Source organism: Rhagoletis zephyria, unplaced genomic scaffold (genome assembly GCF_001687245.7).
Source record: "Rhagoletis zephyria isolate East Lansing unplaced genomic scaffold, Rhagoletis_zephyria_1.1 Rzeph_scaffold_00454, whole genome shotgun sequence".
Lineage (NCBI taxonomy): Eukaryota > Metazoa > Arthropoda > Insecta > Diptera > Tephritidae > Rhagoletis > Rhagoletis zephyria.
In genome coordinates, this window is record NW_016157538.1 from 48,547 (window position 1) to 63,379 (window position 14,833).

The 14,833-nt window shown below is 34.6% G+C and overlaps 1 protein-coding gene and 1 pseudogene across 1 annotated transcript; one reads left to right on the plus strand and one right to left on the minus strand.

The window, feature by feature from the left end:
* Positions 1-4,795: 4,795 nt before the first annotated feature.
* Positions 4,796-5,394, plus strand: LOC108359758 (uncharacterized). Its single transcript, XM_017611780.1, has 3 exons — positions 4,796-4,910; positions 4,968-5,124; positions 5,189-5,394. Exons 1-3 carry the CDS (start codon positions 4,796-4,798, stop codon positions 5,355-5,357), a joined length of 441 nt encoding a protein of 146 aa, XP_017467269.1. The 3' UTR covers positions 5,358-5,394.
* Positions 5,395-6,969: 1,575 nt separating this feature from the next.
* On the minus strand, positions 6,970-9,565 carry LOC108359759 (putative nuclease HARBI1; annotated as a pseudogene).
* Between the last annotated feature and the right edge of the window lie 5,268 nt (positions 9,566-14,833).

The window sequence follows — 14,833 nt, forward strand, 5'->3', positions numbered from 1 at the left end:
TACCGAGTTTGGTACAAATTGGTAGAACGGTTACCGAGATACATATATGTTATCATAAGTGGGCGGTGCCACCCCCATTTTCCAAAATTTTATAATAAACGTATTTCTTGGTAAAGAGTTGTTACAAGCGTCAATTTTTAATACATTAACTTTAATATTTACTGATTTATCGAAGATTTCGTATTTCTCTAAATTACCCTTATATGGGATGTGGGCGTGGTTATTGTCCGATTTTAAAAAGTTTCGGCGATTTAGTATGCTGTACGAAGGCCAACAACTGTGCCATAAGTGGAAGAAATTGGTGCAGCGGTTACCAAGATATACACATGTAACCATAAGTGGGCGTGGCCACGCCCATTTTCCAAAAATTTATAATATTCTTATTTTTCGTCTAAAACTTATTGTAAACATCAATTTTGAGTGAATAATCTTCAGTAGTTACTAAAATATCGCAGTTTTCGTATTTCTGAAATTATATGGGAGGTAGGCGTGGTTATTGTCCGATTTTGCCCATTATCAATGCCATCCGTCCTACGCCAGAAGGAAGTACACGTGCCGAGTTTCGTTAAGATATCTCAATTTTTACTCGAGTTATCGTGTGCGCAGACGGACGGACGGACAGACAGTCACCGCTTAATCGATTTCTCTTTTCATTCTGATCATTTATGTATACATTTGTCTATATCTATCTCGATTCGTTTTGCCTGATACAAACAACCGTTATGTGAACAAAGTTATAATACCCTTGTGCACAAGTGCGCTCGGGTATAAAAATGATAAAAGCAGAATATACAACCACGTTGATAGTGTACCAAATCAACAAATCGAATTTTTTAATTAACAAGTAAATAAGTATAAGTTGGGGCGAAGCCGAACTTTATATACCCGCGCACGTATTAAATATAGTTTATTTCACCTTATTTTAAACATGTACATGCAATGCTGGGGTTTCCCTCGATTTCAAACATCAATTAGACTTAATTTAAATAATCTAATATATTAATTTAAATAAATGAACTGGGCTTCGTAGAAATCGATAAAGTGCTTACCGAACATCGAATTTCCATACATATAATCAAATTTTTACATTATAGATATTAAAGACAAAATTAATGTAGGGGTCTTTATAAGAGCACCAGAATCCAAATCAAGAATTTTAAGAAATTTTATCTATCTGTCTGTTTGTATAGAAATAGAAATAGAAAGCAGTTTTCACCAATGCATTGCTGGAGGTCTAACTTAAAATAGAGAAGAAAAAAATTAGAGAGTTTCCACCTGTTTGAAAATTACAGTTTTGCTAAATTGATAAGATACATTAAATATTGCAATATGGCTGTCAAAATAAAGAGGTTTCAAAAGGCTTACAGCGGGTTTTTTTTTTGGAACGTTGCCACCTGTATGAAATATTTTATTTATTTTAATTAATAAGATAATTTAAATATTGCAATATGGGTATCAAAATAAAGAGGTTTAGGAAAGTTTACTGCCGGAAATATTTGGGGGGGGTTGTCTCATATTTGAAAAATTTTATTTATTTAAATCAGAGTTGGCCAGTGAAATCTTTTATTTTGTTCCAGCCGTATGCAAATTGTACAGAAAGCTTTTAAAAGCTTTGGCACGCGTNATTAATAAGATAATTTAAATATTGCAATATGGGTATCAAAATAAAGAGGTTTAGGAAAGTTTACTGCCGGAAATATTTGGGGGGGGTTGTCTCATATTTGAAAAATTTTATTTATTTAAATCAGAGTTGGCCAGTGAAATCTTTTATTTTGTTCCAGCCGTATGCAAATTGTACAGAAAGCTTTTAAAAGCTTTGGCACGCGTCCTATGAAGTGGCCAACATTGATTTAAATTGATAAAATAACTTAAATATTACAATTCTGGTGTTAAACTAAAGCGGTTTAAGAAACTTTACTGACGAAAATACTTCTGAAGCGGGTTGCCACCTATTTGAAAAACTTAATTCAGTTAAATTGACAAGATAAGGTAAATATTGAATTAGTACACCTTTGAAGGAAGTAAGCGATATGTAAACTCGAGTTATAAAAATATAAATTAAATTTCCATGAGAAAGCCGAGTAGTATAAAAAAAGGCGTGAGTACTAGGTACTCATGAAATTTGATGTGTATACATATGCGAACGGCAAAGCATAAAAGTACGTTTACATATAAATATAATCTCAATCAAAGCTCGGTAGCTGTCAAATTGGTTGTGCTTGTTATTCACACAACTCGAGGAAAAGTTAAACTTCTTCTCTGTGCCACCGTGGTCACTTTTTTTTGCAACACATATTAGGCCATTTAAATATATTTTAACTGAATATTTTATTAAAAATACCTTTACAAACCTATTTTCCTTACTAGCGTCAATTTTTGTTTACTTTAACATTTGACATTCCTCCTCTTCTTCGCAAGTATAATCGATAAAACTAAGTTGGACACCAAAAAGTTATCGGTTTAATCTGAGATATTTTTAATTATAATTTTGCATGGCTAATCTCTTTTTCTAATAACAGATTAGGGAGTTAAGCTCGAAAATTAGGATAATCTTTTTATATGTAAAGCTATTATTAAGCGATTCAGTTACATACATACAAATGTAGGTTAGGTTAGAAATTAAACATTAATTTCACTTAATTTTATTCATTTTTCTGATTTAATTTTTTTATTCATTTTCATTTTTAATTATTTTAATACATGAAATTATCGGTATGATTGATAAAATATACTTGTATATACTTGTGACTCAAGGGCGTTAAAATATCTTGGAAACACCGCATCAGTTATTGTTTTTGAGCTTATAGTTTGAGCATTTCTATTTGTATATATTCCTAAATTTACCAAAATAGACTACTAAACCTATGCCTAAAACCATCTACGAATATCAAAACCAGGGCATGAATCACGTATGACGACATTCGTCTGAACGATATCGTGTCGAGATTGTCTTGCTTCATAAAAATCAAAAATTGTTTGATCGTTTGTGCGATATCGTCAACTCGATTCCAGTTTTGCTTCACGTAACAGTAACTGTAGCCGTCATCGATTCGCCAACAGTTAGCGAGTTGCGAAACGAACGAATACAATGAGGTACAACCAAATTCGCTATCGTCTATCCGTGCTAGCTAACTTTGTTGTTGCTTTCACATGCAAAATTTTTCGTTAAGCGACCGCAACTCAAACATAGCAAGCAGCGAAGTGGCGAATCGATGACGGCTATTAACACGTAACCGCAACACAAATGCATAAATCAGTGTTTTGACAACATCGTTTTGTCAGTATCGTTTGAACGACTATCGTTTCAAAGTTACGTGATTCATGCCCAGTTGCAACAAATGAGTCCATACATATTTATGTACATACATAGGTACAAAGCCGTATGCATATGCGGAGTTTAAATAATCGGAAGCAATTATCATTTGAAGCGCATTTCCTCTTAGTATGCATATGCCTAAATGTATGCAACCATTTGGCAAGCAAACACAGGGTGCTTCTAATGAAAATAAAAATTTTATGCTGAGATACACATGCTAAGCCCTTCGAAATTTTGTGCTGGGATATGCGTTACAGCTTTGCAAACTGTACCCCTACCGAAACCGAAGATGTATACACATCAAAAATAAATAATGCTTCATAAATCGAAAACTTGTTTCAAAATCTCCCTTCATAAAGCTTTGTATTTAATTTTTTAAGAACGGGTCTGGGGAGGGAGGAACAACCCTAAAATACTTTTTTCATGCAATTATTGATATGCAATATTAATTTATCTGTCGTAGTATGTTAATTTAGTGGCCAAGGCATTCGGTGCCAAGCGTTCATTGTAGCAAGCATACTTCAAAACTCGCGTTTTTGCAATATTTGAGAAGCTCTTGCAAAGAAACATGAGGTGATAGAACCTTCCACTTACGCTTAAATTAAAGCTACAGCCCTCGAATACTATTCCGCACCTTTACCAGATGGTCAGTTTTAGTAATTTAATGAACAATAAAAAACTACAGGAAAATTGTGCAACTGAAAAAAAAAATTTACCAAAAACAGTTTTTGCTGTTCAATAATCGACTATAAGTGACCTTGGGATTAAGGTAGGATTGTAGTCGAAAATTCAAGCCTTCTTCTAGAACCTGAAGTTTCGTAATTCGTAATTCGTAGCTACGTTACTAAAAATCGACATCGACAAACACTCTTCAAGTGCTTATTTATAGTAAAATTTTTTGATTTTACATATTTTGCAGAAAATGATGGATTCTATTGCATTTGCAATTATAGCAGCGGAGTAAAGGTGCCCACACTCACCGACGTAAACGTAAGTTACGTGTCAGCTGACACGACCAAACTTATGAGAGCGCCATGTAAATGAAAACTCACCACCGTGTACGTGCGACGGTTACGGCTGACGCGTACGTGTGTAATTCGAGAATTTTGGTTTTTGCCGTGAATCCGTGTCAGCTGAGTGCTCTCTCACCATACAGTGTTGCCAAAGAGTACATTTTAAAATCTTTAACTAAATAAACTTACAAAAATTAAATTTTTCATTAAAATAATTTAAAAGCAATGTTTAATAATGTTAAATATAGATAAATGAACTATTTGCATTTGTTGCTTTTTGGTTTTGGCTTATTATACAAATAAAATTTGCAATTGATAACTCGGATGTATGTAAAAGCATGTATGCAAACAGATGAATGGCAACATTGTGTCGATGCAAGCAAAATATGTAAACAAACCAAAGCAGCGACACAATTTCATTTCGCGAGTTTATTTACACAAGTTTTTTAGAAAGAGAAAATAAGAAATGAATGATGAAAAATTAATATCTTTGGTGGAGGCAAACAAGGAGCTGTATGATAAGGGTAATCCCTATTATAAGTTCCATGGAAGAAAGAGATGGGAGGAGTTGCACACAAGTGGTGAGTGAAAATTCTAATTATTCGTATTTTTAAATATATATTATAATTCTTTGAAAGGTGAGCTATGTATGCGGAGGTGGATAGCTCTCCGTGACCGGTATGGCAGAGAAGTCCGAAAATCTGCAGCACCATCAGGCAGTGGCGCGGAGTATTATAAACCGTGGTATCTGCTTGAAAGTATGCAATTTTTAAAGCCCCACCTGATTCCTCGTCCGTAAGTAGAAAAACAGGTGAAATATGCTCATAATTTGATTAATACAAATATGCTTCCTTAACAGAACTCGCTGTTCCCAAAACGTGTGTCCGGAGGTGGCCGTGCCGACACCTCTGATTGTGGATTTCGTGCCCTCACCTTCGCCGCCGATATATGTGCCTCTGCCATCGCCATCGCCAACCAATAATGGTATCTGTACCATCCACATCGCCACCAGCGTGCATTTGTGTTGATTCCTCATCGCCATCAAGATCACTCATGCAAGCTTCATCTCCGCCATCTTTGTCACCTGCTCCACCCCAGTCACAGCATCAAGTAGAAAAAAACGCGACAAAAGCGATGATGTTGAGAAGAACTTGTTGGAAGCTATTGACATCATCAAAAAAAAGTGTCTGCAAACGGATAATGAATGCAGCAGCACAACAGTGGACTCATTTGGAAAAATGATTGTCACTATGATTTCCAAAATGAGTGCAGCTAAACAAACCCGGACCATGCAACGAATGATGTTGGTGGCTTTCGAGGAGCAACAGGAGCCAGAATGAGGATTCCGTTTCTTAGTTGTTTTGTAATTGATTTTTTATTTATTTTTTAACCTTACTCGTACAGTGAATTTTGTTTCAGTTATTTATTACTAAGGGCGTGTGTGAATCGGTAACACATTTCTATGAGGAAAGCTTTTGAATAATATTTTTACTATGGTGAGACAGTTTTGCCAATCTGCTGTGTGAAATGAAATTTTTTGACAGCAGTAAATTTTTGATAACCGCAGATTTATGTGACATAAAATATTACAAATTGAAGTGAAATTAATATTTTAAGGAAACGTCTACCATCTGATTGCAATTCATCAATAGGTGCGTTCGTTTAAAATCTCCAACAGAAACCAACCAACTGCCAAATTCCGGCGAAATGTCATCTGTTCGCTCACAAGAGAGAAATATCCAAAATAGTACGCGAACAGAAAATTTGCAGAAACTTGCAAGTTAGACGAACAGCTGATATAATTTTTGTTTCCTGGCACAGTTTATTGATTAAACAAATAACTACTTACTTCTTACAAGTTTAATTAGTCGCATTTTGTAATTTTTAACTTCCAAACCATCAAATTCAATTTTGTGATTTGCGTAAATGCCAACCAGCTGTTTTCCTGTTGGCAAAAATTTTTCCAACAGAATCCAGCAGCTTCCCCTCAAAATGAAATGTCACTTTGCTCTCTCAATTTCCCCTACTTTGCAAGTTTTTTGCGTACGCGAACGCAAAAACTTGTAAGTTTTGGTTAAACATGAACAATTAACAGCTACGCGAACGAACCTAATGTAAGCTTTTAAATTAAAAAAATGCAAACAAAATTAAAAAAGTTAAAAAATAACTAGTCGTAATGGAAATTTAACAGCTTGTTTTGGAGTATACATATATATATATTTTTTTTGTTATACAATGGTTCTAGTTAGTACGAAAAGGCTGAATTTTGAAATATGTATGTAACCTGAAATGTGCATATTTTGCACCTGAATTTTGTGATACTAAATGAACTACCTGATAAATGAAAATATTTGCAAATATTTTTAACTACATGAATTTACAGTAGGGCAAAGAAGTTTTAAGTTTATTGATTTATATAAATTACATACAGGGTACCAAATTTAAACTGGGACGCGACATTTTAGCAAGTTTTGGTTATTTTTCTTTAGTTTATTTAATGTTTTATATTTTTTTATAGAATTATAGCCTATTATCATATACAGTGGCGCTTACGTAAATAGCACACTTTCATTTTCCACAATATTCAAAATTTTTTACCTGATAAATTTTTTTCGTTAATTTAATTATATTAATAAGATGTTAAACTATAAACCACAAAGTTTTAAGCATATGGTTTATGGTTTAAAATCTTATTAATATAATTAAATTAACGAAAAGAATTGTATCAGGTAAAACATTGTGAATATTGTGGAAAATTAAAGTGTGCTATTTACGCGAGCGCCACTGTATATGATTTTTGCTAAGTAATAGGTTATAATTTCATTAAAAAAAATATCAAACATTAAATAAACTAAAGAAAAATAACCAGAACTTGCTAAAATGTCGTGTCCCAGTTTAAATTTGGTTCAATATATCTAAGAATTCATAAATAAACATTTACATATGAATTGATTTTATGTTTATGTTTTCTACACATGTGTTGGAATTTTATATGTAGGGTCCACTAATGGAAAGGTCTATGTCATCTTGGTATGGTAAAGCTCCCTCATTTATGAAATAATTAGCAAGTATATCTCGGATATTGAATGCACTTGTTGGGGCTCTCCGAACTGTTGACCACATACGTGGTAAAGAGGGTCCATTATTTATTTCGCGTCGCCAATTCCCACTATGAACGATGTTACCTGCATCTTGTCGATCAACATAGTTTTCAGGGCAATACCAACGATTGTGATCGTTTAAAATTATGAAATTGTGTAAAGCAATGCAGGCTAGCACTATTTTTTCAAAATTTTTAGGGTCATATTCGATCGCTGTGCGAAGTATTCTCCATCGCGCCGTTAATATTCCAAAACTATTTTCTATAACCCTACGTGCCCGTGAAAGACGGTAATTAAAAAGCCGCTTGGTTCTTGTTAAGTTAGAACCGGGATATGGTCGCATCAAGTTTCTTTTCAACGGGAATGCAGCATCGCCAACGAAATAATGTGGTAATGGTTCTGGTGACTGTGTAGATAAAGGCGCGGGGGCGGTAATGGCAGAGTATTTCGCATCAAGTTCTGCCCAAATGGTGAAAGTTGAAAAATTCCTGTAAAATACACATACATACATGTGCATTAGGTGGAATAACTTATATTATACTAGCAGAACCGGCGAACTTCGTCCCGCCCAAAATTTTTATATATTTTATTGAAACTTTTTGGTCAAACATTTTCACCAACTATTCACGTTTACGATTTTCATTGGCACACTTGTCTGCTAAGATTAGGGTTTGGTGGTCATTTTCCGCTTTAAATAACCTAAGGAAAGTGTTATATCCGTGAAGAAGTTCTTGAAATTCTCCAGTTATGCGGAATTTCATAGCACGGTTATTCGCAAAGCGAAATAAATTTTTTCCTCTTCACTCCCTGGCGGCAACAATGATCCGGTTCTATAGTGAATGTCCTAGAAGCTTTACAGTATAGTAGGTGGCAATTTCAAAATGAGTGCGAATCATTGTTCTACAGAAATGCAATATACATATACTTATTTTAGACGAAATACCTTAAAAGTTTGAACGTATAATAATATTGGAAAATCACATCCATTGGGCCAATTGCAACGCAGGAGCGTTCGATATACTCAATGGTGCAACAGGTCGATTTAAACTGACCTTCACGGCCCCTTTTCTCACTTGGCTATTTTTAGTAATAGCTCGACTTCAGCACCACTTGGCAGCACGTTTTTGCACACCCCTTTTTACAATAGCTAAAATTTTTCTCCAAGGGTATGCGATTGATTTCGTATATCTCCATACCAATTTCCAAAACTCTACCATGCACACTTTCAGAGATATGTAGCATGAGAAATTCGGTTTGTATGGGAAGTGCCACTCCCCCTTTACATATAGATTTTTTTTAGCCTAAAACCATCCTTGGGACACGTGCGGCAGGTGGCAGTTTCAAAAAAATCGGTTCAGCCGCTCTCGAGCCTTGCGAAAACTAACAAACGGCTTTCTAAATATATATTAGTTGAGATATATTATATATTATAATTATATTTTGACAGTACCCGTTGTTTCTGATTGGCGCAAAAAAATCTCGCCTAGTGCCGAATTGGCTCCTTGATATGGTCGTTACTTAAAGCTATTTATATTCGAAATTGCATGAAAATTGGAAAACAGGAATCTATAAGCTTATCCAGGCAAAAAGCTACCTACGTACCGAATTTTAAGCAAATCGGACCATAAATACGAATACTTCGAACAGATCGGTCCCTGGTCCACTTCTCGGACAAAATGGATCATATATGCTAATATATACTAAAAAGCTACCTACGTACCGAATTTTAAACAAATCGGACCGTAAATACGATTTTTTCGAATAGATCGGTCCCTGGACCACTTCCCGGAAAAAATGGGTCATATATGCTAATATATGCTAAAAAGCTACTTACGTACTAAATTTTAAGCAAATCGGATCATAATAAGATTTTTTCGAATAGACTGGTCCCTGGTCCACCTACCCGAAAAAAAGTAAAATTTTTTTAGCCTAAAACATGGCGGTTACCGAAAGCTATTTGTATACAAAATTTCATGAAAATCGGACCAGCCGTTCGCGAGATTACCTGTTACAAAAAAAAGGGACTTCTCTTTATATAATTAGTATAGATATATTTTAATACCTCCGTCACTTTGACTACCATAACTTCCGACGCTTACTGCAGTGAAGGTATATTTGGCATCACAAACGGCCATCAGGACGATGCTTAAGAGTTTTTAGTAGTTGTAAAACATCGAACTTGAATTCGCTGGACACTTGATTGCAACATGTTTGCCATCTATTGCACCAACACAGTTTGGAATGTTCCATTTATCAACAAAATCCTTAGCAATGTTCTTGTACTGAGATTCAGTAGGTTCGCTAACGTAGACTGGGGAAAGTAGCCGCCAGATAACTTCACAAGTTTCTTGTATTATTTTTCGCACAGTCGTTTCACCTAACTTATAGCTCCATGCAATGCTCTTCACAGATACACCTTGTGACAAATGTCTTAACGACCATTATGAAGGAAATATTAATGGACTTGAAGTCTCGCTTTCTGAATAGATATACTTACAGCAAAACCAAAGATAGTCTTTTCTCAGGACCAATCCGCTGTTTTGGCTTCCTCAAAGAATCGCTCACTAATCTTAAAAGCAATTCATACACAGGCGGCGAAATCCTTGTGTGTGAGAACAATTCATCAGGCTCCAATGTTTTCCTTCGTCGGAACACTTGGATTTGATAACCACCATTATCCCAATTTCGAATGGTCAAACTTTATACCTTCTGAACTTTTTTTGTCCTTGTATTTTTTGTATAAACCATATAGTTCAGATATTCTTGATTCATTTCGGCACCGGTGTATTTTGTAAATATGTAAACAACCGAAAGCAGCTGTTTGTTACGTTACCGTACGAGCATAAGTTTTGCTCAATTTTGAGTATCTCACGTCAAACAGACACGGCATACGTACACGTCATAATATAACCAGTAAACAACCTTCGGTGAATTTGGCGACTGCCTTCCTCGGGGATGAATATGCTAGGGATGAAATTATTGGTACACACGCCTTCCAAGCACGCAAAGTTGCTTTTATGAAACAAAAAATAATTAACTCCAAATAGTTTCAAAAAGTATAATGTAAAACGAAATTTATTGAATAATTCCACATAAAATGGTATACATAAATGACGCATTTTCTAAACGATTTAAATTAAACGCATTTGCGAATTGATAGAAAAGTACTACGGATTGTAAATTTTTGTTAACTATGAGGTGAATGAAAATTTTCAACCCGGCCTGATGGCTTGATTTTATTACTAAGGCGTCTAATAAATTCATGGCTTTTAGTTCTAGAAAAATAAATGTCAGTAAAGACATGTCTTTTTTGTATAATTTCTGATTTTAATTGCTCAACTTCTTTTGAACCAGAGCAACTGTCAAAAATTTCCAGCAGTAAAAAGTTACGAATTGGCACAGCAGAAATGTAAAATTTTCTCGCCATAATAAAAAGTTTTTTCAACATGGAACTTTTCTACTAATTGACATGAAATTACTATCTCAACGCTCGGAGCGCTGCCACTGAGGGCCTTTGCCAACTGATTAAAAAGAGAAAATTTGGAAAGACCAAACAAAAATTTTGAGATTTCTCGTTGTGAATACGAATGCCATAGTTTTTACCTAGCTCGTGAGACTACGCAAAATTTTGACAGCTTGTAAATATGTATACACATAAAGTTGTTGGCGGTAATAAGGAGTCAAAATTAAAATGGAGAAAAGAACAAAAAGCGTAGGTTAGTTGTCAGTTATAAAATAAATCCAATTTATTTGCGAATATTTGTTTATTCTTTTTATTGAAAGGCAACCACTCGGAACAGCTTGTGTTAATGATATTGATAACAGAACCTGGCAGCTCGCACGTTGTCTAAATTCTCAAGTANTTGCTTTTATGAAACAAAAAATAATTAACTCCAAATAGTTTCAAAAAGTATAATGTAAAACGAAATTTATTGAATAATTCCACATAAAATGGTATACATAAATGACGCATTTTCTAAACGATTTAAATTAAACGCATTTGCGAATTGATAGAAAAGTACTACGGATTGTAAATTTTTGTTAACTATGAGGTGAATGAAAATTTTCAACCCGGCCTGATGGTTTGATTTTATTACTAAGGCGTCTAATAAATTCATGGCTTTTAGTTCTAGAAGAATAAATGTCAGTAAAGACAAGTCTTTTTTGTATAATTTCTGATTTTAATTGCTCAACTTCTTTTGAACCAGAGCAACTGTCAAAAATTTCCAACAGTAAAAAGTTACGAATTGGCACAGCAGAAATGTAAAATTTTCTCGCCATAATAAAAAGTTTTTTCAACATGGAACTTTTCTACTAATTGACATGAAATTACTATCTCAACGCTCGGAGCGCTGCCACTGAGGGCCTTTGCCAACTGATTAAAAAGAGAAAATTTGGAAAGACCAAACAAAAATTTTGAGATTTCTCGTTGTGAATACGAATGCCATAGTTTTTACCTAGCTCGTAGGACTACGCAAAATTTTGACAGCTTGTAAATATGTATACACATAAAGTTGTTGGCGGTAATAAGGAGTCAAAATTAAAATGGAGAAAAGAACAAAAAGCGTAGGTTAGTTGTCAGTTATAAAATAAATCCAATTTATTTGCGAATATTTGTTTATTCTTTTTATTGAAAGGCAACCACTCGGAAAAGCTTGTGTTAATTATATTGATAACAGAACCTGGCAGCTCGCACGTTGTCTAAATTCTCAAGTAACATAAAGTCCACAAAAGAATAAGTACGCCATGTATAAATTTTAACAATACACAAAAATAGAGCTTTCGCACGAGCGTTTGTTTGGTTTTTCAACACCATTTATAATTTTCTTTAATAATAAAATCACGATTTGACAATTCCTTAAATTTATTTATCTAATAACAATACAGCACACAACCCTGGAATCTAAGAAAAAGTCTGAGGAAGGCCATTAAATAGCAGCACACAACCCCGTGCCTTCCTCAGGAGTGAATATAACTACAACAACAACGACTACTACAACAACAACCCAAAAAGGTTGGTTACTGTCTATACTGTGGTACACGTCGGTGAGTGTGGGCACCTTAAGAGCGCGCTATGGAAATGAATACACAAAGGTACGCGGATCTGTCGGGCATAGTTACCATAGACTAGGGCTGAAAGACGACCCGGTTTTCCAGGAGTTGTCCTGTTTTAAACAAGTTGTCCCGGTGTCCTGGTCCACACTTAAATTGTCCTGGTTTTTAGTGAAAGTCAATGCAGACACCCATCAAATTTTAAGCAGATTTTTGCTTAAAACAAAAAAAAATCATTAGTAGTCGAAAATCGATAATGAAACATTTTTTCTAACATTTTGAACAATATCTGGTGAGTTCATCTTCTTTCTGTTTAGGTTTAGTTTATTTAGCTAAAATATAATTTTTTATCTGCAGGAAAATGCCAAAAAGTGCAAGTTTCTGAACAGGTACAGGGCTGAGGGGTCACACATAATACGCAGTAGATAATTTCCTGAGTTAAAGTCTCTTCCAAACGGCCTTCCTGAAAGTCATTCCTTTCTCCTTCCTTTTTTGTACGGAGTGGCACAAATTGAAGGGCTTCTGCTTTCGCTACTCAAAGAAGAGCTTCCAGAAGGGCTTTTGTATTACGTACTTCTGAAGGCCTTTTGAAAAAGCTATTTGAAAGCTGTTTTTAGTTCATAAAAATCATATTTCTTTAAGGAATTTAAATATTTAAGGTTTAGGTCAAATATGTTTTATTGAAACTTAAAATACTTATTGAATCCTATTTGTAAAGCTAAATAATATAAACATATACTTAAGTACATTCGCGTAAATTGTAAATAGGAAACCCCTTTCTAGGAAGCATNCTACTTGTCAGTTATAAAATAAGTTCAATTTATTTGCGAATATTTGTTTATTCTTTTTATTGAAAGGCAACCACTCGGAACAGCTTGTGTTAATGATATTGATAACAGAACCTGGCAGCTCGCACGTTGTCTAAATTCTCAAGTAACAAAGTCCACAAAAGAATATGTACGCCATGTATAAATTTTAACAATACACAAAAATAGAGCTTTCGCACGAGCGTTTGTTTGGTTTTTCAACACCATTTATAATTTTCTTTAATAATAAAATCACGATTTGACAATTACTTAAATTTATTTATCTAATAACAATACAGCACACAACCCTGAAATCTAAGAAAAAGTCTGAGGAAGGCCATTAAATAGCAGCACACAACCCCGTGCCTTCCTCAGGAGTGAATATAACTACAACAACAACGACTACTACAACAACAACCCAAAAAGGTTGGTTACTGTCTATACTGTGGTACACGTCGGTGAGTGTGGGCACCTTAAGAGCGCGCTATGGAAATGAATACACAAAGGTACGCGGATCTGTCGGGCATAGTTACCATAGACTAGGGCTGAAAGACGACCCGGTTTTCCAGGAGTTGTCCTGTTTTAAACAAGTTGTCCCGGTGTCCTGGTCCACACTTAAATTGTCCTGGTTTTTAGTGAAAGTCAATGCAGACACCCATCAAATTTTAAGCAGATTTTTGCTTAAAACAAAAAAAAATCATTAGTAGTCGAAAATCGATAATGAAACATTTTTTCTAACATTTTGAACAATATCTGGTGAGTTCATCTTCTTTCTGTTTAGGTTTAGTTTATTTAGCTAAAATATAATTTTTTATCTGCAGGAAAATGCCAAAAAGTGCAAGTTTCTGAACAGGTACAGGGCTGAGGGGTCACACATAATACGCAGTAGATAATTTCCTGAGTTAAAGTCTCTTCCAAACGGCCTTCCTGAAAGTCATTCCTTTCTCCTTCCTTTTTTGTACGGAGTGGCACAAATTGAAGGGCTTCTGCTTTCGCTACTCAAAGAAGAGCTTCCAGAAGGGCTTTTGTATTACGTACTTCTGAAGGCCTTTTGAAAAAGCTATTTGAAAGCTGTTTTTAGTTCATAAAAATCATATTTCTTTAAGGAATTTAAATATTTAAGGTTTAGGTCAAATATGTTTTATTGAAACTTAAAATACTTATTGAATCCTATTTGTAAAGCTAAATAATATAAACATATACTTAAGTACATTCGCGTAAATTGTAAATAGGAAACCCCTTTCTAGGAAGCATGCAGAAAAGCACTTTTTCAGTCATTATTGGGTACTTTTTAGAATGGCTTCACTTCAGACAGCATACCTAAATTATCTTTACGTTATGCATTTACAAAATGGCAAAAATGATCATGAAACGCATTGTAGGATATGTGGAAGTTTGCTAATGGTGGTAAGGGCAGCATTCAAGACCACGTTAAAAGCGCCAAACAGTTTTCCAAGAGATTTCTCCTTCTGTTCTTTTATGATAAAAAAAAAAATCAGAACATGAACGCTTCATCATCATCAATTATTCAGCTCTACGGATTGT

Bases quoted from the DNA above. Each gene is read 5' to 3' on its own strand.
- LOC108359758 (XM_017611780.1), top strand. From the start codon at position 4,796: ATGAATGATGAAAAATTAATATCTTTGGTGGAGGCAAACAAGGAGCTG. The intron at 4,911-4,967 runs GTGAGTGAAAAT...ATTCTTTGAAAG, and splicing joins GGAGGAGTTGCACACAAGTG to GTGAGCTATGTATGCGGAGG. The intron at 5,125-5,188 runs GTAAGTAGAAAA...CTTCCTTAACAG, and splicing joins CCCCACCTGATTCCTCGTCC to AACTCGCTGTTCCCAAAACG.